The sequence below is a fragment of the Trichosurus vulpecula genome, chromosome 5, assembly GCF_011100635.1.
Source record: "Trichosurus vulpecula isolate mTriVul1 chromosome 5, mTriVul1.pri, whole genome shotgun sequence".
Lineage (NCBI taxonomy): Eukaryota > Metazoa > Chordata > Mammalia > Diprotodontia > Phalangeridae > Trichosurus > Trichosurus vulpecula.
Window position 1 is genome coordinate 66,486,660 of NC_050577.1, and position 27,771 is coordinate 66,514,430.

The 27,771-nt window shown below is 40.2% G+C and overlaps 1 protein-coding gene across 1 annotated transcript in view; it reads left to right on the top strand.

The window, feature by feature from the left end:
- The window catches only part of PDSS1 (decaprenyl diphosphate synthase subunit 1), a 44,948-nt gene that overhangs the window by 11,993 nt on the left and 5,184 nt on the right, over nt 1-27,771 (top strand). Inside the window, exons 3-9 of the mRNA XM_036761937.1 lie at nt 10-130; nt 3,224-3,354; nt 7,650-7,791; nt 13,409-13,520; nt 13,621-13,730; nt 26,191-26,271; nt 26,381-26,494. Coding sequence (XP_036617832.1) covers nt 10-130; nt 3,224-3,354; nt 7,650-7,791; nt 13,409-13,520; nt 13,621-13,730; nt 26,191-26,271; nt 26,381-26,494 — 811 coding nt within the window. The remainder of the gene's footprint in view (nt 1-9; nt 131-3,223; nt 3,355-7,649; nt 7,792-13,408; nt 13,521-13,620; nt 13,731-26,190; nt 26,272-26,380; nt 26,495-27,771) is intronic.

Sequence of the window (27,771 nt, forward strand, 5' to 3'; positions counted from 1 at the left end):
TTTCCCCAGGTTTCATCACACAACTCAGGCAGTGGGCTGCTACAGTAAAACACAGAGTGGTGAGAAATACACAGATCCTTTTAAGCTTGGTCGGAGAGACCTGACTGATTTATATGAAGATATTAAAAAGGTAAGATGGTAGTGTAAAACAGACGGAGATAGCAATGCACGTTCATTGAAATTGATAGAGATTAGCATCAGTTGTCTTACTAGCTGGTCCGTTTTTTTCTTTTAAGATAATTTTCTCAAAAATAAATCACATCACATGACAGGCAGTATGGACTGGCTTCCAAAACCCTCCGTAATCTGGCCTCGCCCTATATATCTACCCCAGCATGAAACATCTGGTCCAGCCCCATTGTCTACAGGCCCCCTCACAAACAGTGTCCAATTCTTTCCCTGTTCTTTTGTTCACTGTTCTCCCCACCTGGGATATTCTGTCTTTTCCCCTTCTTCTTATGTAAGTCTTACTCTTCCTTCAAGACCAGCTCAAGATGAAATCTTCCCATGAGACCTTTTCTTAGTGTTCCAGCTCACACTGCTGTGTCCTTCTTCTTAATTCTTATTGCACTTAAAGTGAACGCTCTCACTTCAGACTTAGCACTTAGTTGTTCTCTGTCTGTTAGTTTTGTCTATCCCAGCTCCTAGTGCCATCCCCTCTAAGGTTACTCACCATCTCCTCTGTATTTATCTTATAGGTTATCTTACTTATTAGGGCAGCTAGGTGGCTCAGTGGAGAGAGCACTGGGCCTCAGGGATTTAGTAGCCTTGTGACCCTGGGCAACTCACTTAACCTGTCTGCCTCAGTTTCTTCCTCTGTAGAATGAAGATAATGATAGCACCTACCTCCCAGGGCTGTAATTGCAAAGCCCTTAGCATAGTACCTGGCACATAGTCAGCACTATATGAGTGTTAACTATAATAATCATTGTTATCATATGTTCTCTCCCTTTTAGAATGTAAATTCTTTGAGGGCAGGGACTTTTCTTTATTTTTCTTTGTGACCTCAGTGCTTAGCACATGGTAAGCACTTAACGCCTGTTAACTGGCTAATTTAGAAGTTCTTCATGATCAGGGACTGTCTTATTTTTCTTTCACTTTGCCCCTAGATTGGGTATTTAGGGTGAGGGGGAATCAAGAAGTGAAAATGATGCCAGGCTGTGAACCTGAGTAACTTCGAGGCTGGTGGTACCCTAACAGTAGCAGGGAAATTTGGAAGAGGAGTGAGTTTGGAGGGAAAAGAAGACTTCTCTTTTGGATTTGAGTTGGAGATGTCTATGAGGAATTGAGTTCAAGATGTTAGACAGTCGATAATGTTGCAAGGGAGAGAGACCAGGGCTGCATAGCTAGATCTGGGAATAATGTTTATACGTACAGAAGCTAATGAGATAACCATGAGAGGGATATAGAGAGAAAAGTCAGCTCAGAACAAAGCTGTGCATACATCTGCAGTTAGCGATGGGATAGAAAACAGTGGCCTGACCCCAAAGGGTGAAGGATAAGCCCTCTGGGGGGGCAGAACAGTGGGAGTGGGAAGCTGGATTTCATCCTACGCTCTCTACAGTAGGCACTTGTGGGACTTGTCTTCAACATAACCATACCTACCCTTGTCCTCCAACTTGCCAATCTCTGGGCTCAGCCTGCCCCACTCTGCTTTGTAAGTTCCTCACTTCCCTTCCTCTGAGCCAGGCATCAGTGCCTCAAGGCAATTAGAACTCGACTGCTACTGAACCCACAGCAGCAGCCCCTTCTCCCCTGTCCCTTCCTCCCAGATCACTTTATGGCTGAAGCTGCTATCCCTTGGAGGCTCTGCTCTCTAGGCCGTCGGTGACCAGGAGTGAGAACTCAAATGCACAACGCTTTTTGTTTTGTTGGGCTATAATCTACATCACACATCTCATAACATCTTTTCTTCTCAAACCCACCCTTCTTCCAGGTTAAGGGTAAAGTGAACCGCCATCCTTTTGGTCCCCTAGGTTCTAAATCTAATTTGTCATCACTAATTCCTCACTTGGCCTTAACCCACACTCCCAGTCATTTGGCAAATCTTGTTCCTATGTCTACAAAATTTCTCCTAGCTGCCCTCTTTTCTATTCACACAGCTATTACACCATCATGGCTTTACATCTTCTCCTTAGAGAAGCAATAGCCTCCTATTGAGTCTCCCAGCTTTAAGTGTCTCCTCTCCACTCCCTCTTCTACACAGCTATCGAAGTGATTTTCCTAAAGCATAGGTATAATCATGTTACTCTCCTACCCGGTAAACTCCAATGGCTCTCTGTTATCTCTAGGATCAAATGGAAATCTGTTTCCTCCTCCAAGTACTTTATAGCCTGGCCCCAGCTCAGCTTTCTAACCTTGTTTCACATTATTCCTTTCCATGAACTCCATAGTCCCACTCTACTGACTTTCTTACTTTTCTTCATAGGCACTCCTCCCGCACCTGTCTCCACATCTTGTCTTTGCATTGGCTGACCCTCATGTGTGGAAGGCACTCCTTCCTCACCTCTGCCTTACAGAATCCTGACTCAGGTCAAGGGCTCTGCACCACGTGAACCCTGTCCTGATCAAATTGAAGCTCTGTGAGAGCCAAAGTTAATTTGCTTTTGTTTTTCTCCCCAGTGCCTTGCACATAGTAGGCACTTAAATGCTTGTTGGTGGATTTTCCATAATAGCCTTTGTCACCCACCTCTCTCCATAACTTGTTCAATCTCAGGAACCAAGCTTTGGTTGGCTAGGAGGCTGTTGGGCCTTCACAAGGAATTTGTCCAAGTTAACAGAACCTTAGAACTTTTTCCAGTCAAATCCTGTTATTTGACATGGACATTTGTAAAAGAAACAAATACTCCATTACTTGTATGATAAGAATGCTCTGGATCTGTGATTTCCCTGGTCATGGAGTTCCTGATCGGGAATGCCTTCTACCCATGCAGCTCTGCGCTCTCTGATCCCAGGGCCACCCTGCCAGGCTGTGTACAAGGTGAGACCTGACTCCAAGGCCTGCCTTCTATCCACTGCACCATTAGAAATGATAACATATACTTACACAGCATTTTACCAAGACCAAGTCATGCAAGAGTGGTTTTTCCCAATTTACAGAGGAAGAAAATGAAGGTGCCCTCCCCGCACCCCAAATCATATAGCAAGTAAGTGCTAGGAAGGCTTCGGCTATTTTGGCTCTCTGTGTCCTGGACATAGCAGTGAAATAGATCCTTTATTTCAGGAATTACTGGTATCTACGACAGAACTTAAGGAAATGTGTGAATACTACTTTGATGGCAGGGGAAAAGCTTTTCGACCAATTGTCGTGATGCTAATGGCCCGAGCTTGCAATGTTCATCATAATAATTGCCGGTAAGTTATGTTTCTTAGAATGCTTTATTAATGAATCCTCCATAAGGAATCTGTTCTCCTCCATATCTAATGGAAGGCCTAGAACAGAGCAGGTGGCTCGTGATTACCTGTCTGTTCTGAGGCTTGAGAAGTCTTCTAACTTAGGGCACCATGGAGCCTTCCTGACCTAGGGCCTAGGACCTAGGCATCTGTAAATGCTAAATGATCTACGTTTGAGGAGCAACCTTTTCATCAGTCAGATGGGTCCTCAGTTGACCTAAGGTCCCCTGAAAACCTGCAGCTTGTTAGTAATTGGGATGAAGAACCAGAGGCAGAGTCCTTCCTCTTAACCTGGCACAGCCACTTCTTCAGCAGTAGTTTGATATCTGCAGGCCAGGAAAGGCTTACACCTGCAAAAAATGCTCGTGGGAGGATCTTTGGCAGCTATATTTGATTTCCTCTCCAAGTAATAAAACTTCCAGGGCACCCATGCTGATTTAATCATTACACGGATGGAAGATCAGCTTAATGATTTTAAAAGTGGCTTATTGTAAACTAGTGAAGTAGTATCAGTACACAGCTAACTGCTGGTAAATACCTTGCCGTAGCTGTCCGAAACGTTAATTCCTAAAGAAAAGCAAACCGTAGAAGAAAATAGTCATAAGATAAAGAAAAATGTTTTGGGCTATTTGGTTCCTAAAGTTTACTGTTGTAATAATAATATTTTTAAAAGGGACTTTCCATGTCTTTGGCCCTATTTTAAAAATTACTGTAAGAATGCCAAAAGAAATAATGCTTTGCCAATCTAAATCCCATGTAAATTTTAACTATTATTAGTTTCCTTCACTGAAATAAATTAAGAGATATTGAAAGGAAACACAGTCACCGAGTCCCTCTGATTAGCCGTTATTTGAATTTGCCCTATTGGTCACTTTTTTGCAAGTGGTTGTTTAAAAAAAATATAGGTGGCCATGGAAGAGTTAAAATGGAAAATGCCCATTGGTTCCTTAGAATCAAATGGCTGCGTTAAAATTGAATCTGCTTTAGTTTGGGTAACCTTTAAACACTGGAGCTCTCTGGAGGTCAGGCCGTACCAAATCCATCAGAAAATCTTAGAAAAGTAGAAAAAGTTACAATTGTGATGAGTGCCATCCGGATGACTTTAGGACCTAGCTTGCCTCCTTGTATGCTAAGAGCCCTTACTGCCTCACCTTTGAGAAGAACACTTCACTTTCCCCTCCAGGCCTTGCCACCTAAAGCAGCGCGAGGCTTCCTGGAAAGTGGGTCCATTTGGAGCCATATTACTGACAGGAGTTTGCAGAGTGACCCAGAGCTGCTAGAGTAGTGGTTGCTAGGGCGTTTCCTTAGGAGCAAGACCTATGTTGGTGACCCAGAAGCTTGTCAGTGTCCTATGTGTACATGTAACAGATGGGCTGCAGGGTTGGGGGTTGTAGCAATAGAGCACCACCATCTATTTAGCACTTGAGTGGTCAGAGTACAAAGTCTCTCATCTAGCTTACCTCACTTTATTTAATATACTGTGTTAGGTAGGTCACAGGATAATGGTGATCTCTGAGAAAGACTTTTACAGAAAATAGTGGCAAATGCAAATGGGAGCCCCAGCAGGAAAGCTCTCTTGTCCATAAGCTGCAACTTTTCCTCATTCAGCTTTAGTATTGTATTTTTTTACATTTTGTCCAGACCTGTGGTTTCATTGGCTTGGGGCATTCCCAGTGTGCAGCCTCCCTCCACAGGCACAGCAGCTGGTCCTCTGGAGCTCGTGGTCTTAGAGCATTATTTCGTGCACTAAGAGTTGAGTGACTTGTCCATGGCCACACAGTCAGAAGAAGGCCAACCTTCTATACCATACTCACTTTCAGTATTACTGTGGGGGGGGAAATTATCCACAGAAACAATTAAGCATCTAAAGCAGCCTTTTCATAGAGCTCCAAGGTGCTTTGCCAAGGTTCTTCCCCTGAGGCCCACTGACAACCCCCGCCCCACCATGGTCTGTGGATGGATCTCAGGGGGCCTGTGAACTTGGAGGGAGAAAACACATTTTTATTTCCACTACCTGAAATTTAGCATTTCTTTCCATTACATAAAGCCCCTCTCCTTAGAAAGAATCCATAGCCATCGGGCCTCTGCTCAGACAGCCACAGCAGCCCTTGGACTGGGCCAGCCTCAGAAACCAAGCCAAGGTTGACATGGCAGCCCTGGAGGGAGGCAGCCTTAGAAAAGGCGTCTGCGTCCGCTGAGCATTCAGAGCATCCTTGTAAGAGGTTGCTGCTTTAACAGCTTGTGGGAATGGAGGTGGCACTCAGCCTGTGAATGCATGAGAAAGGCTGGAGACCTTAACAGTTGTTTTAAGGTAAGTTCAACTACTAACCAGTAGGCAGTATGTCTGTCTGTCTGTTTGTTTACTAGACCAAAATTAAGTTAACAAAATAGTCTGGTAAATGAGCTTTGATATTTAAAACAACTGTAAAAGTCTAAGCCTTTCCCAGTGCATTCAGCTGAAATGATCAGAGAGTTTGGAGCTGGAGGGGATCTGAATAATCATGTAGGCCAGGGGTTCTTAACAGGGTTTTGTGAATTTAAGAATAGCTGTATTTCAATGTAATAGGTTTCCTTTGTAATCCTGTGTGTTTTGTTTTATGCACTTAAAAAAACATTTTTCTGAAAAAGAGTGTATCCATAGGCTTCACTACATTATCAAAGGGGTCCATGACAAAAACAGGTTAAGAACTCCTGATCTCCTTCATTTTACAGATAAGGAATCCAAGTCCCATTAAGATTGAGTGACTTTCCCAGGTTCACATAACAAAATTGGGATTTGAACAGAGGTGTTCCCCCAATGGAGTATCCCCTAATATAAAATCTTGCTATACCAGGTATAGTTCAATGGACTGGAAACAGGCACAAGGGGTTTAGCATCTTAGATTCTTAAGACAGTGTCTGTCACTGATTCATTGAGGCACCCTAGAAAAACAAATTCTCCAGCCCATTTGGGTCTCCATTTTCCATTTTTTTTGGGGGGGGGAATGGGGGAAGGCAGGCCAATTGGGGTTAAGTGACTTGCCCAAGGTTACACAGCTAGTAAGTGTCTCAAGTGTCTGAGGCCAGATTTGAACTCTGGTCCTCCTGACTCCAGGGCTAGTCCTCTACTCACTGCGCCACCTAGCTGCCCCCTGGTTCTCCATTTTCCTACCAAGAAATTGGTTTTATCAGATAATATTCCCACTTCATTGGGATCAACCTAAGAGCTATTATGAAATAACAAATAATAAGCAGTGCCTTACATAGATGGCTGTTGGTCTCATCATTGAATTCCTGGCTTAAAGGCAATGACATGGCATGAATGGATGTTTTTGACTTAAGGTCTCTATGTAATATGATAGACAAAATGCTGCTTATTCACCTTTTGTTACATATAGATCAGTTCCTATGATTTCCTTATGATGATTTTAAATTCCATTCTTGTTATGGAAATTTTAGTTTTTTATTACTTCTACTCCCCATTAAGTTCAAGTGTTTGATGTTTCTTCGCGTGCCTTCAGATTTGGAGTTTTAGAGAAAAGACATTGACTAAGTATTCTTGTTTTTCTCCCCTACAATATGACAACACTTGGCTTTTGTAGTCTATGAGCACCCTTTAATTTGTAGCTTTGAAAAGGTTGACATGTCAAAATCGTAATTTTGCAGTTAGAAAATTTGACTGGTAGTTTCCTAGTTAGTTTCATTTATTTGAAATAAGTGAAGAGAAACGAGAACTGACTGCATGAGATAATAGTAAATATTATGATGCTTTGAAATGCTTCCTAAATGGCAGAATTCTTATTTTTATGTGGGTCATGCAAGAAAATCAGTAGTCAGAATTTTGTATTCGCTGACATTTCATTCCTTAATATTTATTCTGATTTCCCCTATCCCCTGGAAACTTAACTACCATGGACTCATCTTCTTTTAGCCAATGCGTTGTTGCACATTAACTCATGGGTTAATGGGCAGACTTCTGAGACAAATCATGCTAATACTACTCAGATGCATTTTTTTTCTTATTAGGAGAAAGGAGCTAAAGTACAGTGGTACTAAGCAGAGTAGCCATTTAAAAAAAAATGTAAGTAAGCAAGTTTTTTTTTTTCTTAAAAGGTTCTTTCAAGTAAAGAAAAGGCAATTTAGGGAATATAGGATGAGTCTTTTTTAAGAGAAATAAAATTCTATCTTAGATCACAGTGTCATGTTTTCACAAGATGATTGCTTTGGCAGTAACATATGGAATATATTCTAAAAAGGCATTGCTTTCCATTAATTAGGGATATGCAAGCAAGTCAGCGTACCATAGCCTTGATTGCAGAAATGATCCACACCGCTAGTCTGGTTCATGATGACATTATTGATGATGCAACCTCTCGAAGAGGAAAAGACACAGTTAATCAGATCTGGGGTGAAAAGAAGGTATGTTTGTAGCGCTTTTGACAGAGTTAAGTGGCACTTGGATTGTATTCATCTTTTACATTTGCCTAACTTAAGAATTTTTTGTAAGCTGCCATAATGTTCGTGCTGTGAAATATCTCATTTTGAGAGTAACTTTGTAAATCTTAAAGGGCCATAGAAATATGAATTGTGTGAATTATTGGATGCCGCAGCAGATATTTGGTACATCGGAAAAAGCTATATAACAGGTCAGTTAGATCACTCTAATTGGAATGCAAAAAAAAAAATGTGTTTTATATCTTGTGTGTAGCTCAGATTTGAAAAGGCTGTGTGCTATTATGGGTGGAGGGCTGGCACTGGAGTCAAGATCTGGGTCCAGGTGCTGCCTCTGACACATGCTGATTGTGTCACCTTAGTTAAGTCACTCAAACTCTTAGTTGCACCTAGAAAACTCTCTAAGGCTAGAAGTTATAAGTTTCCACACCAGGAGTTCTGTACTGAGCCCATCAGAGGTCTATAACCAAATAAGTCTCCTATGAGCACTTCATCCTTTAAAATAATGGATGTGTAGGTTTTGATTTTTTTTTTTTTAGTATAAACATAAATGCATGCTTTTAAAACAGATTCAACATCAGCCTCTCAAAGTAAAAGACTTCTGGATAAGATTTCGTGGGGTTGTATAAAATGAGATTGTTTTCCCATTGTAAATGTCTATCAGAGGAAACTGAGGAAAAGTATAAAGAATAGGAATCAAGAGTACTAGAATCATTTTGAAAGAAAGTTTTCAACACTTTCAATACTTTGTATTGGGCAGCTGGGTGACACAGTGGACAGAGCCCTGGGCCTGGAGCCAGGAAGACCTGACTCTGATTCCTGCCTCAGATGCCTGTAGACTGTCTGACCACAGGCAAGTCAGTTAATCTCTGCCTCATTTCCCTCAACAGTTAAATGGGGGACATAATATGAACCTACCTCAAGATTGTGGTGAGGATCAAATGAGATGAGATTTATAAAGTGCTTAGTACATCAGCCTTGAACATATTAGATAATTAATAAATACTTATTCTCTTTCCCTTTTTTTCCTTTCCTTTCCTCCTCCCCTTTCTATTCAATGAAAATTTTAGTACCAACGATATCTAGTGCACTGTGCTAGGTGCTGGAATTACAAAGAAATATGACATAGATGGTACTCTGAAAGAACCTACTATTTAAAAAGATGTATGAAAACAATTATGATACAGAAACTTACAAGATAAGCAGAAAGGGGGAAGGCAGGCAGAATGCTCCATGAAATTAGAATTAGAGATTGCTTTCAGCTGGGGAAATGTCAGGGTAGCTTTCATGAGAGAAATACTGTCTGAGTTAGATCTGGAAGGGAAGGAGGTACTTCAGCAGATGGAAAAAGGAAAAAAAAATCCATTAGGGTTAGTGAGTAAATACATGGAGATGGAAAAGGAAGGGACCAGAATGGGAAGGCAAACGTAAAGCGGCGTATTAGGAACTAACCTTGGAAAGGGAAGTAGGTCATGGCCTGATTGAGAAGGACCTCAGACTCTTCAGAATAAGGAGTTTAGTATTGTACTTAATAGATAAAGAAAGAGGGGATATAGAGGTGGAAGGAAACTTAGAAACAAAATAAAATAATCAGTCTCTTTCTATTTCCTCTGCCTTCTCCCCCCACCAAATGGTGCAGATGAGAAAAATGAAGCTCAGAGAGCTATAATGACTTGTCCAGGGTCAGCTAATAAGTTTTGAATCCAGTTCTTCTGATTCCAAATCCATTGCTCTTTAGACTATACCAGTCTTCTTCTCCATAGATTATGGGAAGTCCCAAAAGGATTTTGAGTTTAAATCTGTTGGTGAGGGGAGTTCCTCACATTGATGAAAGCTTATACCCTTCAGTATTGGTCACCTGTGTTCATGGTCCACAATTAATCCACTTTTCAACCGTTGGACATGGGAGTTGTTTCTAGGTTTTTTGCTGATGTCAGTCAAAACATTGCGAAGATTTTTGTCCAGATTGATCCTAATAGCAGGATCACTGGATCAGAAAGTATGATCAATTTCATCACTACAATTCTGTGAGATTTACAGTGTCCCTAAAATCACACTATACCTGTGCATGCAACCAGTATTGAAAGTTGCCCTTTTTAGTGTTCATGAGGCTTGGCAGTGGTGCTATTAAGAGATCACAAAGTGGTCTCTCGCCCTGAAGGGTGGTGGATAGCTCACTAATATCAGCATCCAGCTGTAATTTCCATTCACAAGTTCTAGTATATGAATAGCTCTCTGGGATGGCTTGTATCCTTGCTCCTCTTTTAATCCTAACTGGTGAAAATGGCACTGGGATTTAAAACAGCTCTGATGGTTGACTTAAAACTCATCAAATTGGCAAATGTGAAAAAAAAAAATGGAAGAAGCAATTTAGGAGGAAATCTGGAAAGACAGGCACACTAATATATTACGTTATTGGTGGAGTAGCTATTCTGGAAACAGATTGGTAATTAGGCAAACAAAAAAAAATTAAATGTTCATATCCTTTTGTAGAGGTTGACTACAACCCCCAAGGACAGAGACAAAAAGAAAAGTACTGTATGTTCCAGATATTAATAGCTATTCTTTTTGTGTAGCAAAGAACTGGAAATAGAGTGAGTGCCCGTTGTCTGGGGAATGGCTAAACAATCTGTGGTATGTTAATGTGATGGGCTATTTCACAAGATGAAATGATATTAATGAGTTAAGAGGAAACTAAGAAGACTTCTATGAACTGATTCAAAGTGGAGTAAGCAAAACATAGGAAGCCAATATATACAGTAAAGGCAGCAGGGTGGAAGGGATGAAGAAATGCATCTACCTCCTTTTGTTGAGAGGCGAGGACTGTAGATTTGGAAATGCATTGGACGACTCACTGGATGGGGGTAGGAGACGGTGTATTCAGATAGTGTTCTGTTGCAAAGATTAAAAGCATCAAGAAAACAAACACACACACACAAAGCACTGGGATCCTGGAGACTCTGAGCTCAGCCACTAACTGGGGGCCTGAAGATGTCTTTTAACCTCTTCTTAGCTCTTCATTACCTTCATCTATAACTCCAGGGGTTTGACTAGATTCTTTCTAATGTGTCTTTTAGCTTTGAAAATTCTGAGACTTCCTTTGAATTCTCTTTGATTCTATAATAATAACTTGAATTTCTCTACAACCTTAAGGTTTTATATAGCATTTTTCTCCCCCAACCTTGTGATGTAAGCCAAGGGTGTCAGACATGCCCCAGCTGCAGGCATAACACTCTCATGTGTGGCTGGAACCAGATTAAAATTACATTGGGAAATATTCAATAAAAATACAATAAAACATAGTTATCACATTTTAAAACTTAACGTGTAGCCCACGTGGTTCCTTATATACAGTTTAGTGGCCCCCAGTTCTATTTAAGCGTGACACAATAGGTCTGCATCAGTAGAGCAGGGTCATTATCTTAGAAAGCTGCGCATTAACATTATCTGTGTTCTTTTGTACTTCTAATTATTTTGTTAAATATTTCCCAGTTACATTTTAATCTAGCACAGGCCACACTGGGACTGTGCTGGCCATGTTTTAACACCTCTGGGATAGACCATGCAAATTGTCTTATTTCGGCCTTACAAATGAACAAACTGAGTTTCTGAGAGAAGAATAATTTGCCCCTATTTATGTGGTTGGCAAAGCCTAGATTTAACTTGGGTCTTTAGGCTTCATGTATATCTCACCCTCCTGTAGTTTTCCAAGTGTCAGAGATTTATTATTTAATAAGTGTTTTTATTAAACAATTGTCATGCCCTAGGCATTGCACAATATAAGCTCAGGAACTATATGTACAAAGAATGTAACTTATCACCTAATTGGGGGGTGGAGGGGTGGGGAGCTGTCTACATGAAAAATACAACAACTGAAAACAGGATAACTTGGGATGAAAAGATATTTATTAAATGTTTACTATGTGCCAGGTATAGTGCTGAATATGCTGACTAAAAAAAGAGTGGTAATCCCTGTCTGAAGAAGCATCTAATAAAAGATAACAGTCCAGGGGAGTGGTGACCAGGGAAGGGAGTGCACCTGAAGAATCAGATCATGAGTTAATTTATAGGGCACTCACTTGACCCACTGTTTGCAAAAGTTAATGAAACTTCTGATTATGGCAGGCGGGTGATGGGTGGATGGTGTGTAGGGGTGAAGCATTGGTTAGGTCTTGCCAGTAGATGTAGTGGGCTAAGCAGACCAGTTTGCACTCACACAGGTGCCAGTCAACTAGAGTGAGAACTCCAAAGATGAGTAAATGAACTTTCTCAGGGATTGGGGGCTTGGATTCTGGAGGTCAAAAAGTTTAAGGCACCCTTCTCCACTATTTGGCCAAGCTTCCTGAAATACTCATGGCACTTCTCTAAGCAGAGCTAATGACTGACTCTGTGCCTAGTTCTTTCTTCACTATCAAGTTCCCCTAATGGGCATGCTGAAGTATAATTGAAGAAATCACATTTTCCTTTATAACACTTAATTCCAGTCATGCCATGCTAAACTGATTTTAGGGAAACATCCTAGTCTCCTTAATTGGAAATGGGCAGTATCTTGGGTTTTTTCCTAAGGTTTGGGAGAGATACCCTAGTAACAGTAATATGTGTTTCAGTAGATAACACTATTTTACTTCTATAAACTTTGGAAGAAGGGAGAGAGTAAGTAGCACCTTAGGGTGGTCCCTGTATAGACCTGGTGATTACGCATAGTATTAAATTAATTTGTTTCTTATTTGGTTGTAACACTAAACTGCCTTTTTATGTTCTCATAATGTATTGGTGTGTAGCATGGTTACCTATTCACCACTTTTAAAAAATTAAAGGGAATATGTTATCCCAGTTCATTTAGTACGTAGAGGAGCACAATAATCCTCTAGAAATAAGCACATTTTCTCAGTGCAGGAAGTATTTGGAAAGTATTTTTTATGCCTGCATAGGATATGTGTGTAAGATGTATTGTTTTGGTATGGACAGTGATTTCATTGGTGCAAGAAATACCCTCTCCTTACTGATGAAACTCGGAGTCTCTGTAATTTAGAGTCTTAATTGTTTGGGTTACTGAGAAGTTATATAACTTGCCCATAATCACACAACCTGTAAGTATGAGAGGCAGGATTTCAACCCAGGTCTTTTTAATGATGCCATCCCTGTCACTATGCCATGCTGCCTTTCTGTTAGAGAGAGGGAGGGAAGGAGGGAGAGAGAGAGAGAGAGACAAAGAAAGAGGGAGGGAGGGGGGGCGGAGAGAGAGGGAGAGAATGAGAGAATGAATGCTAGTGGTTGTTCTGATCACCAAGAAAAATCAGATTCTGGCATTCTCAAACTGTGCATTGAAAAATGGAACCAAAGAACCTTTTGTAGGAAACTGACAACTTGTCATAACATTAGGAATGATGGGAATAAGCCTATGTAATAGGGAAAGGTATTTAGGAAAAAAAAAAACTGAATGGTCTGGAATTGCCTTGTAGAACATGAGTTTTCATTCTCCAGAAAAATGTATGATCTAATGAGGTGACAGTTTCATTTGGCCTTAGTTGCTATGATACTTGATTGTAAAATAGTTTAACTTTTTTCTTTCCTTTTTTTTAAGGCTGTTCTTGCTGGCGATTTTATTCTTTCTGCAGCTTCTGTCGCTTTGGCACGAATTGGAAATGCAACCATTGTTTCTGTTTTAACACAGGTCCTTGAAGACTTGGTGCGTGGTATGTTGTTTTTTATTTTCTTTTAAAAAAGCTGTTTTTTGTTGTTTATAATTTAGCAAGACAAAAGCCCATTTAGAATGAGCCCCTCACATCTTTGCAGGTGAATTTCTTCAGCTGGGGTCAAAAGAAAATGAGAATGAAAGATTTGCTCACTACATCGAAAAGACCTTTAAGAAGACTGCAAGTCTCCTGGCCAACAGTTGTAAAGCAGTATGTACGTTCTGTCTTCTTGTCAAGTTAACAGAAGTTTCATGTCTGAGTCTTTTGATGCTTCTGGAAATAAGTTCAAAGGAGAACGTTAAGATAGTAGTAAATAGTACCCTACACCCTCAAAACTTACTCGTCAAGACTTTTATCCCAGGCAGTCTTGTTTCCAGTTTTTCTATCTTTTGCCTATAGACATTGACTTCCTTTCTTTTCTTGAGCCACACAAAGTTTCTTAATTTAATCTGTCAGCTTGCTTAGCATTTAAATAGCTAACATTCTTTTGTACTGCTAGGAAAAGTTGGACTACAGATACTTCTGGTTTCATGGCTTTAAAAATTTGTAAAGCTCCTGGTTTGCTTTTTTATAAAATTCATATAGTTTTGCAAGATGCCCATTTCCTCCCCAAAGTAAGCAGAGTCTGACTCTGGTGCCTCATGTAGAGAAGACTCTGAGTTCTTGAAGGTTATGGCATGAATTGCAAGCTCCTAAATGGGCTACTATGATGGAAAGATTTTTTAGTACAAGCTTATAAACTATGTATGCCATACAAAGATCAGTCAGATTAAAACAGAGGAGAACACACTAAGAATTAGTTTTTACATCACAGATAAAGATTAACTACTGGCACTTGAAATATGAGATCTTCTTCCAGTGACCAATGAATTGATACACTACTAGAACAATGGAACCATTTAAGTATCTATCACTCCGCAAGGAATAAATTAGTTGCTGGGATGAGAACCTTGGGGAAATTGATCATTTTTAGAATTTATTATATAGAAGGAGAAGATAGCTGAGCATAGTCTAGCAATGCCCTAAATTTTAGGAAATCAGATTTCAAAGAAAGAATAGGTAAGATCTTAGGGACTAAAAAATTCTAGAAAATCATCAGAGGAGCAGTGAGAAACATTAAAGAGTTAAATGCTGAAGATACAAGGAGAAACCATTCCAGTGAAAAGGAGGAGGAGGAGTTGGGTGAAAAGGCCACATCCAACCACAAGCATGATACAGCTGAGGAAGAGTAGTGACAGGAGAATCAAATCTTAGAATGAGCTGAAGTGGACAAGGAAAACCAAAGTTTTCTAAAGGATATATTAAGGGACAGACATATCAGAGAAAGAGAAAGGACTGTTGTTCAGGGTGGATAGAATGATAATGGATATCAAAAAGAATGAACCAACTCTTAATTTCTCACTATTGGTTTTTTGTTTTTCTGCCAAGGGAACTGATTTTTGGACTGGAGAGAAAGACTAAAAGCTGCTAATGGGGAATTAAACCTCAAGTAGGGACATAGTAAGCTAGCTGGCCTTGATGAGTTCAGGTCACCAGACCCAGATGAACTTCATCCTAGAGTATTTCAAGAATTGGCAGGTATGACTGCTGAGCTGTTGTCAGTGGTCTTTGAATGATTGTGGAGGATAGGATTTTTTGTTGTCATTTTTCAGTTGTGTCTGACTCTTCGTGACCCCATTTAGCATTTTCTTAGCAAAGATACTGGAGTAGTTTGCCATTTCCTCCTCCAGCTCATTTTACAGATGAGGAAGCTGAGGCAAACAGAGTTAAGTGACTTGCTTAGGGTCGCACAGTCTGTAAGTGTCTGAGGCCAGATTTGAGCTCAGGAAGTTCAGTCTTCCTGACTCCAGGCCTGTCATGCTCTCCACTGCGCCACCTAGCTGCCCCAGAGGATAGGGTTAGACGATAGCAAATGTCCTATTTTTCCAAAAAAGAAGAGACTAAAAGTATGTGCACTATAAACCAATAAGTTTATTTAATTCTGGTTTCTAGCAAAATTCTATAACATTATTAAAGGGATAGTTAATGAGCATCTGGGAAAAGAATTGGCAATCCCAAATACTCAAAGCTTTGTCAAGAACAGGTAATACCATGTTATTGTCATTTCCTTTTTGACAGGTCTACTAGGCTGATGGAGCAAGGGAATACTATAGACCTAGCTGACTTAGATTTTAGTGAAACATTTGACAGTCACTCATGCTGTTCTTGTGAAAAGGATGAAGGGACTTGAGCCAGACAAGAACGTAACAATCAGATGGATTTGGACGTGGTTGAATCAAAACAAAAAAGAATAGTTGTGATCATTGCCTTATTATTGTAAAGGTACTCAGTGGCATCTAGTCCAAGCCCCTCGTTACATAGATGACATAGCTGGGCCTAGAGTGGCCAAGGGCTGAGGTCACACAGGTCTCGGCAGATCCGGAGTCTCAGACTTCTAAGTGTGATGCCACATCTGCTTCAGCATGTTGCCTCCGTTCCTGTGGCCCAGCATCATCTTGGAAGTAGGTGTCCAGTAGAGTGCCCCCATGGCTGTGCTGTTCATAGTTGTCAAGGCTTCTGTAAAGGAATAGATTATTTATATAGTGAATTTGCAAGTGACAGAAAGCTAGGAATGACAATTGTAATATTGGATAACAGAATCAGAACCTAAAAAGAACTTAACTGGCTAGGTTTGGGGCTAAATATGACAAGATAAAATTTAGTAGTAATACATGTGAGATTAGACTTTTTATTTTAATCAAAGTTTAAGACTGTCTAGGTACAAGTTGGGGGAGGTCCAACTAGACAGCAGCTTGTCCAGAACAGGATCTAGAAGTTCAGTGAGATGTGGTGGCCAGAAAAGCTAATAATGCATCCCAGGCTGTATTTTCTTGGCATAGTGTCTTGGACTAGGGAGGTTTTAGCCAGATCTGAAATGTTGTGTTCATGTGTGGGTACCATATTTTAGAAAAGATTCTGAAAGTCTGTGGAGGCCCTATGTCTTTATAGCTTTGATATGTGATTCAAGAAAAGAATCCAAAGTCACTAGACATTTATTATTGAATGCCTTCTATGTACAAAGCGCTATGTTAAGCTCTGGGGGTGCCAAGAGAAAAGACAGGCCATCCTCCGGGAGCTCACGTTCTGAGGGGGAAATCAGCTACAAGTCAAATGGAAAGATCCCATGGGCCTTAGGGCGAAGCAGCAAAGGAGACGGTAATGCCTCTTCTTTAATGTCCTTTCTACTGATAAAATCAGGTCAGTTTCTGGTGTTAGACCATTTGACAGTGCCGAGGACTTGGGTGTCAAGAGCTTTCTTCTCTGGGTCTTCTAGAGCTGTGGTTGTCGCACCTGCAGGAGTAGTTGCTAGGCAGCATCTCCATAGGTATGGCTTCCCAGGATGACAACTAGGAATCTGGACTGGAAGCATTGCTCTTCCCAAGGCTCTTAGGTTCAGGGTCCTGGGCTTGCTCCATCAGGATCTGAGGGGAAAATGGTGGTCAAGGTGATGGTAATTTGACTTGCCTGGCCCCTGCGGCCTCCTTTCTTTTTTTTGGAGTTCCTTGCTGCTAAAGCTAGGCTGGTTGCTTGCCCTGTGTGTGGCCATTGGTTGGCAATTACTAGAGCCGGCTGGTCCTTATTAGTATATACTAGTATCACAGAGACTTAAGTGTTGTGGTGTCAAGCATACCACCGGCTGGCAACCAGCAACACTCCTTGAGTGTGCCAGAACCAAATAAAATGTAATTGAGAAATATTTAATAAAATAAATGAAAATAGACTAGAACATGGGTAATGTCAGTGTGTGGTTTTCAAAGTCAGTATGCATCCCACAGGGATCCTTATGTGTGGTGTAGTGGTCCTTCCCCACTTTTCTATTTGAGTTTGACACCACTGTTTTAGAGGATCTCCTTAGGATTGTAGAGACCTTAAAAGAATTTCTCGATACTAAAAAATAACAGGAAATCAGTGTCTTTGCCATCAGTTAAGAGCCTACCTGAAAATAGGGAAGGTCAAAATCCAAACCAAATTAAAAGACACGATTACTGTAGCAACGTGTTGATTGAGTTATAACAGCGCCAACCTAGCTCTTGATTCTGAAAAATGGGAAATGGGTTAAGATAAAGACAGTGACTGTGGTTATCAGTATTTTTTACAGAAGTTGAAGTAATGGAAAACAGAAAGCCAAAACAGCTTAGAGAACCAATCAGCCTGCTGCAACTGGTGATCCTGGCCAAGCGGAGAGATGGAGTAGGCTGAGGCAGTACCTGGCTTAGGGTACTCATTTGCAAAGCATTATAGAAGAAGATGATTGAAATTTATTTCACAAATTTTGAAAAACGGTGGAGAGAAAATAAGTCTGCAGCAAGCTTGACAGGAGAGTTAATTATATCATATTACCCCAGAAGCATTTTTATTTGAAATTGGAATGTCAGTAATTCAACAAAAAATGCAACATCTTGACCAGGATTTCTAAAGTAATAGAGCCCAAATGTGGGTTAGAACTCTTTGTTGTCTGCTGTGAAGAAATAGAAATTCTCCTTAGGATTTTGAATTTAGCTCTGAAGTGGAACTCAGAAGTCCTCTAGTCTTATCCCCTTCATTTTACACATGAGGAACCAGAAGCCTAGAGAGGTGACTTGCCTGAGGTCACAGTAAAACCAAAGTTAAACCCAGGTCCTCTGACTCCAAGGAGATGTTATTAGGAGAAGAGTCCGGACCAAATATAAATAGATGAAACCTGTGCTAGAAATAACACAGTTTTCAAAACACTCAGGGAATTATTTCCAAAATACTTCAAAAAAGGAAGATCCCAAAAGCAAAAAATATCACATATGTTATTATAAGCAAACAAAGGTGACAAGAAGACATATGCAGCAAGTAACAAAATATGCCTATTTTCCTATCTCTAGAATTTCGATCTACTCATGTGTCAAGGGTATCCTTGATGAAAATAATAACAAGGGAGCACGCAGGTTTTTCTACATCTTCATACTCCCACAGTTGTTCGAGGGGCATGAAGAATGATACAATGTGTGTATTGATTGAAAAGAAGCAGGAAAGGGAATTGGATTGCATTTGGAAAATTTGCACAATGTTTTCATTGGTCCCATGGGGTTTTCTGACATAAAAACTCATGGCACAACACAGCTTCCAAGGGATTGAGATCAAAATTGTCCATGACGTAGAGGACAATGGAGAGATGTCTGGTGGGTATAACTAGGCTGCAGTGATGACCTTGAGGAAGAAGTGCTATAAAATGCACCATTAAGGACTTCTACTAGCAGCAAAGGAGGTAGGCTGGGCAGGAAGGAGAGAGAACAAATGGAACCTGCTAGGTGTTGCACTAGTCCATGGAATGTTAAAAGTTTAGAAGACCTCTAGAAACACCTCAGTGTGGTATAGACCATTTGTGAAATGGTATAGACAAGAATCAATGAGGGACAGTTGTGTTGTAATCTGCATTGGTAGAAGTGGTACCCACACTGATGAGAGCAAGGATCCATTGGAACCTCCCAAATCAGGGTTCAGCCTCCTCATTTTGGGGATAACAAAATAGTGATGATGATGGTGGTCGCGATGCTGATTGCAAGATGATGTTTACGATGATGTTTCCAAGACACTGTAATACTCAGTATCTCATTGGAGTCTCATTCCAACTCGGGTGGTTATTTGCTGTTATTTTCTGTATTTAAAAGGACATAAGATCATAGATTTAGAGCCAGAAGAGACCTCAAGAAGCCATTTACTCAAACCTCTTCATTTAATACAGGAGATAATTGAGATCCAGAGAGGGATCTTGATCCCCCAGGTAATTGAACCCAGGTGTTCCTGACTTGCAGGTCCAGCACTTTCTCCACTACAGCACCCTGCTTCTCCACTGAAGCTTAAAGTCATATGGCTAATTCATATTGGATCCAAGGCTATGTTACAATCTGGTTTTCTACATCCCCCATTTTCCCTAGAAATCAAATGTACTTTGCTTTTTAGGCAAAAAGAGAAGTTAAACTGAAATAATTTGGTCTATTTAAATAGTTACAAAAATAGAAGTCATATAGAATGGAGGTGTCAATACTTGTTACTCCCCCCAAATTGGAAGGAAACATGACTAGTACATTTAAGGGACTCCCAGAGATTCAGCCTTTTAAAACATTTGGAACCCTTTGGTTAAGCCTGGCTCACAGTAAAGAAGTGACATTTTATTTGAGGAGGGAAAACTAGTATCAGTATCTGTAGTTAATTGGCTACAAGAAGTACCTGGCCGTTACTGTGCTGACATCCGGTGTGTTCTCAAATGAGTAGTGAATTTGTCCAGGAGAAGGCAATTAAACGTACCTATAAAGGTAAAGTAGTAATTTCGCCTTTTCCTTCCTCTACCAGGGTTTAAACTGGGTAGGAGCCTACATCTTATCTTTACCTGTTTTTCCTAAATCAAGATCTCTCATTTGTAACAAATTAATGGTTTCTCTGGCCAGAATATGGTCATCAGTTTTATTCTTTGAATGACTGGAGAACTTCTCTTTATAGAATTAATTATTTGATATGTATCAGCCTACCTGGTAGTAGGGCATCATAATTCAGGTATTTCCTAGGTGGTTTTGTTTTTTTTTTTTTTTTTTTTGGTAGCCCTTGATAGTAAAGCCAACAAAAAATAAAAGCTATAGTTGGATTTTAATTGAGTTTTTTGTCTTTGTTATTTGATCTTAATATAATTATTTGAGCTTTAAAGAATCCTTTCAAGGACCCACCTGTCAGGTGAAAGTGTCTTTTGACTCTTTGTATCAAGAGAGTTGAATAAAAGATGCAATTATGAGTGCTCAGTAAGAAACATGGGCATTTGAGCCTTCCTTTGCTTCCATAAAAGACCTATGTAATCCACATTCCAGAAGAAAATTACTTGAACACACTAGCATTTAAACAATTTGATTTTTAGATAAAATTTTTTTTTATTTCTAAGACTTTAAAATGATATTTTTTCTCTTAAAAGGAGACCGAAGAGTGGAAAAAAATGACTTTCATTATAATTATAATTATGATATGAGAATGACTCATTTAAAGCAGGCTTTTTATTAAAGTCAGTGATTTATTGAGACAATGAGATACCAATGTCTCACTCAGAATTCATCCTGCCAATAAAGCCATCTGGGATAGGAAGTAAGCAAAAAAAATCCCCTAACAGTATCACCAACGTGGTGTTCTTAAGATTAGAGAGACCTGGAGCCACCCCCAGGCCAGAGAAAGACATGGAGTAGTGTACAAAATTCAGCTCAGTAATTTAATGAAGTTTTGATAGCAAATGGCATCAGGTGTCTGGAAACTGAAACACTGAGAAGCGACGACAGCAGCTTTGATAATGCCAGTGGGCCTACTGTGCGCAATGATTCCTGAGGACGTTGGCATAATGACCCACAGTCAGCTTTCAGAATGCTTGCTTTTTCCATTGTCCTTTTGGGTCATCCGCAGTTTTAATTCTTTGGAGGTTCTGTGTTTTGCAACAATTTAGTTATTATCATTGGCAGATTACTGATAGAAAGATGGGGTTCTTTTGTTTTAGGAAGTAGCTTGGGATCATTGAATATGCTGTCATTTCCTGCATGCACATCGAGTCTGTCTTCCTGCTATTCTAGGTCCAAATCGTTGTCCGATGCCCAAAAGCACTGATGGACCGGCTCATGGGGCTGCCCTTCCATCTGCACTCGGGGCCACAGTGCAAACATATGGTGGTTTTAAGTAGGCTGTAACATTACCAACAGTGATCCCCTTGTAAGGAGGCCCCATCCACGAGCTGTGTCCACATATATGAAATAACAGATCCATGGAATCATACATTCTGTTAAAAAGGAGGGAGGCAAAGATGAGAATGAGCATTTGTATAGTACCTACGCTGTGCCAGGCGCTGTGCCAAGCACCTTTTTATATATATATATATATATATATATATATATATATATATATATATACGTGTCATTTGACCCTCATATATATACGTGTCATTTGACCCTCGCAGCTATCCTGTGAGGTGGGTGCTATTATTATCCCCATTTTTCAGTTGAGGAAACTGAGGCACAAAGAGACAGAAATATTTAATACATCTGAGAGTTTAGAGAAAGCACTGTCAAAATGGATTATAATAAAAAAGATTAGTGAATCAAGGGGCAAAATTCCATTTGTTTACGGTTTCTCATCCCCAACAGATAAAAAATAAATGAAGCATTAGTGTACATTGAAACAGATGAAACCTGAGTTAGAATTAAATGTTTAATAAAGACCACTAGGAGGCATGCTGTTATGTTGTGATACAAGTGGGAATTAAGCATATTTTTCATGCAAATGGTAATGGCATGTCCAAGGCTGTTAAGAAAATAATCATAAGAAGAAATTGTGTGATTAAATGAACATTTTTATATTTATAATTGCCTAGGGGTGGAATAACTACATAAGCCCTAGAACTTTCTGAACTGCTGCTTATGAGTGCCTAATGTTTAAGGTGCTGATAAATATGAGCTCAGACAACAGTCTCAGTGTATATGCAAACCAGATTCATGAGAGCTGCCACATGAAAAATCATTTGGGCCTTTTCCAGAGCTGAGGATTAAAGGGATAGAATTCTGTTAGGTATTTCCCAACAAAGAAAAATGAATGGAATTCCCAGATGTCCCAAGATGACAGTATTAAAATGGGCCTAGCATTCTCCCCCACCCAATTTCCTATTGCTGAATAGCCTCCTGACCTTGATGTGATTACAACTTTAATAGAGGATTGCTTTGAGGTGACTTGTCTTTTTTTCCCCCCCATTGTATTTTCAATCAAAAGAACTCTAAGAAATAAGGAATTATTTTAATGAATTTGGTTTAATCCTACCCCACATTTGTTTTTGTCATCCTGTTTTATTCTGAACTGGATATTGGCTGGTATGTGGCAAGTTGCCAGTTCTTTTGGCCTTTTTTTTCTGAGCTGTACCATCCTGGATCTTGCCCTCCTCACCACACCACACCCTGACCCCCAGCATTTCCAGAGGATTATCTTTGTACTTAGTTTTCCTTTGGGCATCACTTCAGCTCCCTCTCGGGTTCTCCTTTCCACCCGTAACATTGGATTATATGAGAGAAAATAAAAAGGGGTTTTTCTAAAAGGTTTACTCCAGCATAGTGCTGTTTAAGATTGAAATGATAAGTCCCTGGCGAAATTAGCTTCTAAGCCTACATCTTTTCAACTTCTGTTATGTCTGGAAAATCTCTCATCAGAACAGGCCATATACGAATACAAAACACTAACAGCAAAAGTACTTTTTCTTTCTGTGAACATGTTGCTAAGAACAGAGAGCCCTGATTTTTAACTTATTGTTGGCCCAGATGTATGTTCTCAGAACTTGATTTCTTTAATTATTCTTTAATTATTCCTCTCTATTGAAAGCAGGTGTTGCCTGGTAGGGATCTGAGTGGCTATCTTTGTATCATTATGTTTGTCAGTCAACAGACTGTCCTGAGTGCAAGGTCCTTGTCTTATCTGGTCTTTTAGCACCTCTCAGCCTCTAATATCATCTTCTATGCACAGTATATGTATGTATGTGTACATACATACATATACACACACAAGCACTTCATAAATGTTTGTGGAATGGATAAATCAATTTATTTTTGTTCTGTTAGAACTATTCTGACTGTATCCTATCGTTATTATTGAGGATATCATCTTTTCCCTTTTAGAAAGTGGAGTCTAGGTCAAAACTTTTTGTTCTGCAGGAAACACGTCTAAGTTTTGTGTCATTTTGATTTCTCCAAGATGTTACCCAGCCATCCGATGGAACTTATCCTCCCATGGTTAACAGACATACCATTATTCTAGCTGGAAGAATCCCTCTTATAGATTTATAGAGGTCAGAATGTACTTGGAATTTAGCCCGTAATTTGAATAAAGGCAGTAAATAAATTCCTAGGTGGGCCCTAATCCAAGAACCCATTTGTTTCTGTCTAGGAATAGGAGGCTAGCTCTATTTTTATCAGCTAGACTGCCTAAGTAGAGAAGCCTCTAGCTACTGTGTATCTTTTCATCAAGCTGACTTGTTAGGGTGTCTTGTCTGTGTTTCTATGGTTGCTGTCACTCCAGTTCACAGAACACAAAGTAAATGACCTCGGTTCAACCTGTAGACTGGGAGGCCCCTTCTTTTGCTAAGATTTTGACACTAATGTATGACCATGTACCCACTCATAGGTTAGCTGGGGGGTGAGGATACATTCTTATTTCTGTGGCCTAAACATCAAGCATTCATACCACCTATTGAAGGCTTTTTAACTTTGGGAAATGTTGTAAGTTCGTTTGCAGGAATCTTGCTTAAGGCTGAAGGAAAAACTGTGTGGTCAGTCTGGCTTCCCCTAGGAACGTGCCTCTCCCAGTGGAGGGAACACAAAGGGATAGTGCTATCTGGGAAGTGGAGAGGGAAATTGGGATCGAGGCCACCTTAGGACAGTGCTTCAGAAGAAGCAAAACTGTAGGCTGATCTGCATTTGGTTTTCTGATTTGGCTTTGAATGATGGTGTTTTTCTTTCTTTTAACCTGATCTTTGTTTCTTGCAAACTGGGTTCAGTATGCTCAGAATGCCAAGCAGAAAAAAAGCCAGAATGCACTCCAGGAGTTCTTTAAGTAAGTTAGGCCAGTTGGTCTTCGGGGGACTTTGGAAACGGGAAAATCTTTAAAAGGCCTATGTTCCACCAGCATGGGGAAAAAAGAGCTGCTTTTGTCTCTTCTGATTACTCCATTTGGAAATAATGTGTACATTGTAGAACAATGCAAAACCTTTATCAGGTTGGAAAATGTCACAAAAGCATTTGTTTTCTGAAACATTCCAAAACTGCCATCACAGTTAAGTTCTGGATCAGGAGGAAAATACTTTTACAACATCTGTAGCGTTGCATTTTTACATATGTATGTGGTTCGGCCCATTTGTGATTCTGAAGAAATGACGCATTATAGAGTTGAGTATTGGCATTAGGTTATAGGCCAGAAGAAAACAATCTTTGTTTTCCTCAGCTTAAAGTAACACTTTGTTTTGTATTAGATAATGATTATTAAGCTTAGAATCACCTTTTCCTTTCTGTTTTTCCCCTAGGCATTTGTAGGCATATAAAACTACTGTAGAGTCATGATGTAAAAATCACGTTTCTTTTGCACATAGTAAGTCATGGGCTTGTAGAATGACTACCATAACAGCAGCCAGAGCTGGCATTTCTATAGTGCTAAAAGAGGTTTGACCGGTAACTTCTGTGCAGTGTCTTATGTCCTATAGATAGTCATTTTACATATAAGAAAACTGAGGCACATAGCGTTTGTGACTAGCCATGCTCACGAATAAATGTCCAAGTTGGAATTCGAATGCAGCTCTTTGTGAGTTCCACATCGGCAGTGTTTTCTGCCACACTGCCTCTCCCGGCATAGTTCATTTATATAGCACTTTACAGTTTCCAGAGTGCTTTCCTCGTGGGATGGTCATTCCAATAAGGCAGAGAGTTTCATCTTCATTTTACAGATGAGGAAACACTGATTCAGAGGAGTTTTGTAAGCCTCAGAGCCAAGATCCAAATCTAGGCCTGTTGACTCTAAGCCCAGCATCCTTTCCATCATACTTTGTTGTCTTTCAGGAGCCTTTTTACCTGAGCTGGTTAAAACATAGTGCTAAAAAGACCAGTCACAGGTTTGCTTCACCTCTAATGACCAGCAGAGCTCTGTGGTACTCCGTGAATACTAACGGTAGCCCTAACCCTGGTCATCTTACTCATACACACCTGGATCCACAAATGTATAACGTTCAGCATAAGAGCATGGTACAAGTCCACCCCTTAATAAAAGAAAAATACCTCAAAATCAGTGCACCACTGATCCTGTGTTATAAGCTGTGTTTAATCCAGACACAGAACTTTAGATAGCTGGATCGAGGGAAGGAAATAATCTTCCTATCAGAAATTAAATGAACTCGTTTCCCCTTCATTTCCAAAAAAAAAAGAGTAAAATCTTATTTAGTAAACTTCTTTGTGATTAGGTCACACAAGTTTAAATTCCGTTCAACAGATACTGTCTTTGTGTAAAGCTCATGATGAAAAAAAAGAAGACCCTACCCTCAGAGAGGTTACATTCTGAACATGCATTAGACAAAGTAAATACTGTCAAGAGTCCTTAACAAATGTCCATTGGGTGATGGCCAGGGGTCGCTGCCACTGACGCACAGCTGCCATATCTACTTTCTCTATAGAGGTGAAGGGGAGAAAAGTCCATCCCCTGCTCCTTCTACATGTCCAAGAAGGCTTACTTTTCACGTTTTTCAAAATTAATGAAATAGTGAATTGGTGGTATTTCTGAGCAGTGTAGAGTCTGGCCATAATCCTATCAGAGGGTCATTTTTAGGTAATTGGACATTTATGTGACGCAGCATTGTACCGTGGAACCTGCCATACTTAGTCAGGAAAGTGCTTAGAATTCTCATTCTGGCACTTTTCCCCTGTGTGACAGAGAGGGAATCACTTCTCTGAGCCTCAGTTTCTTTTTCTGTGAAATGAAGAGATAGGACATGGGTAACCTTCCAGCCGTAAATGTGCATCCTCAGTGAAGCTATGGTTAGGTCACTGTCACATGTTTTTAAATGTTTGTTATCTAATTCCTATCTACAGCCTAAAATCAAAGAACTTTCTTTTAATTTCAGGTCTCCATTTTAGGATGCCCTGATCCAGTGGTTCACGAAATTGCCTATCAATATGGAAAAAATGTTGGCATCGCATTTCAGGTTCTTGAAATTTTTGGTTTTGCATTACTTAATGGAATTATGGCCTCTTTGAAATACTTCCTGTGGATGGTTCTGGAATGAGTTTTGACATCAGTTCTTTCTCCCTTAGTTGATAGATGACGTGCTGGATTTTACTTCATGTACTGACCAGCTGGGCAAACCAGCCGCATCAGATCTGAAACTTGGATTAGCCACCGGTCCAGTCTTATTTGCTTGCCAGCAGGTAGGTTTCATTTTAGAAGAGGCATGTATAGATGTGGAACCACTGGCTTCTTCAGTAAGTTCTTTTCTATTCAATAAATTGTTTGGCAGATGAGATCTCACCTGAGTGGTTTCTGCACTTAAGAATTTCCAAGGTTTTCTTTAAAAAAAAAAATCCCCAGATCTGCTGGATAAACAAGACCTTGACGTAGCTGGGACAGAGATGAAGTGATGGAATTTTCAGCACATCCATAGAGGTGGAACAAGATCTCCTGTTGCCTTCAGAAAGGCTCCAGGGGAATTCATAAAATTAAGGAGGGATCCATGGGGATCCTAGAGAGTCCAGGGGACTGTGGAAATAAATGAAGCTGCCTTAAAATAAGGCTACAAGGACTAAAGACTCCGTAACAATTTAGTGACTTAGAAGTTAGTTCACACACCTTGAAATTACAAGTAGAGCATTACCTGCAGTTTGCAGATCTTACTTTATAGTTATTTTCATTGTGTGGTTTGGTTTCTTTTAGCAAGCCCATCCAGCATTCAGCGTTTAGGGGCACTGGATTTAAAATAAGGAAGAATTGGGTTCAGACACCGCCTCAGACACTTGCGAGCTGCCAGGCCCTGGGCACATCATTTAATTTCATTCTGATTCCATTTTCTCATCTGTAAAATGGAAGGGTTCAACCTGGTGGCCTCCAGGGGCCCTTCCAGTTCCCAGTCTTCTTTTCCCAGCCTGAGAAGAGAGATTCTAGATTGACTGCAGCTTTGAACAGATGACTGTATACTTGGAAGTCATTTGAATTCACAGTGACCGTGCCTCTGGCCAGATGAGAGATGAGCCCCCTTTACCAGATGCTAGCAGAACCACCTCAATTCTTGTAACATTAGCTAGGAGAGAGGTTATGGAATTGTGGTCAGGTTGGGGGTTGGAACAGCAGTGAGTTAGAATATGCAGGCTGCTGAAGGAAGGTTTCAGTATAAAATTAGACAGAGGACCCAGACTCCACCCACTCTGTTGTCCTTCCCTTTTGTACATCTTCCCACTTGTGAAGGTGGGGATGCAAATGATCTATGTGTACCACATCCGTCATTTTAAAGATGTATGTCTGGCCAGCCAGCCAAATGACTCATCCCAGAACAAGGTGAAGATTATACAGGTGATGAGGAAGAATATATTGTGTTCCTGAGTCTGAGAAGAGAGTAGACAATAAGTCTCTGTATTTTGAGGAAGGAATGGGAAGGAACTTTTTTTCATCCTGAGACATTCACCCATGGGAAAAGGGGGGTGGGGGAGCATAG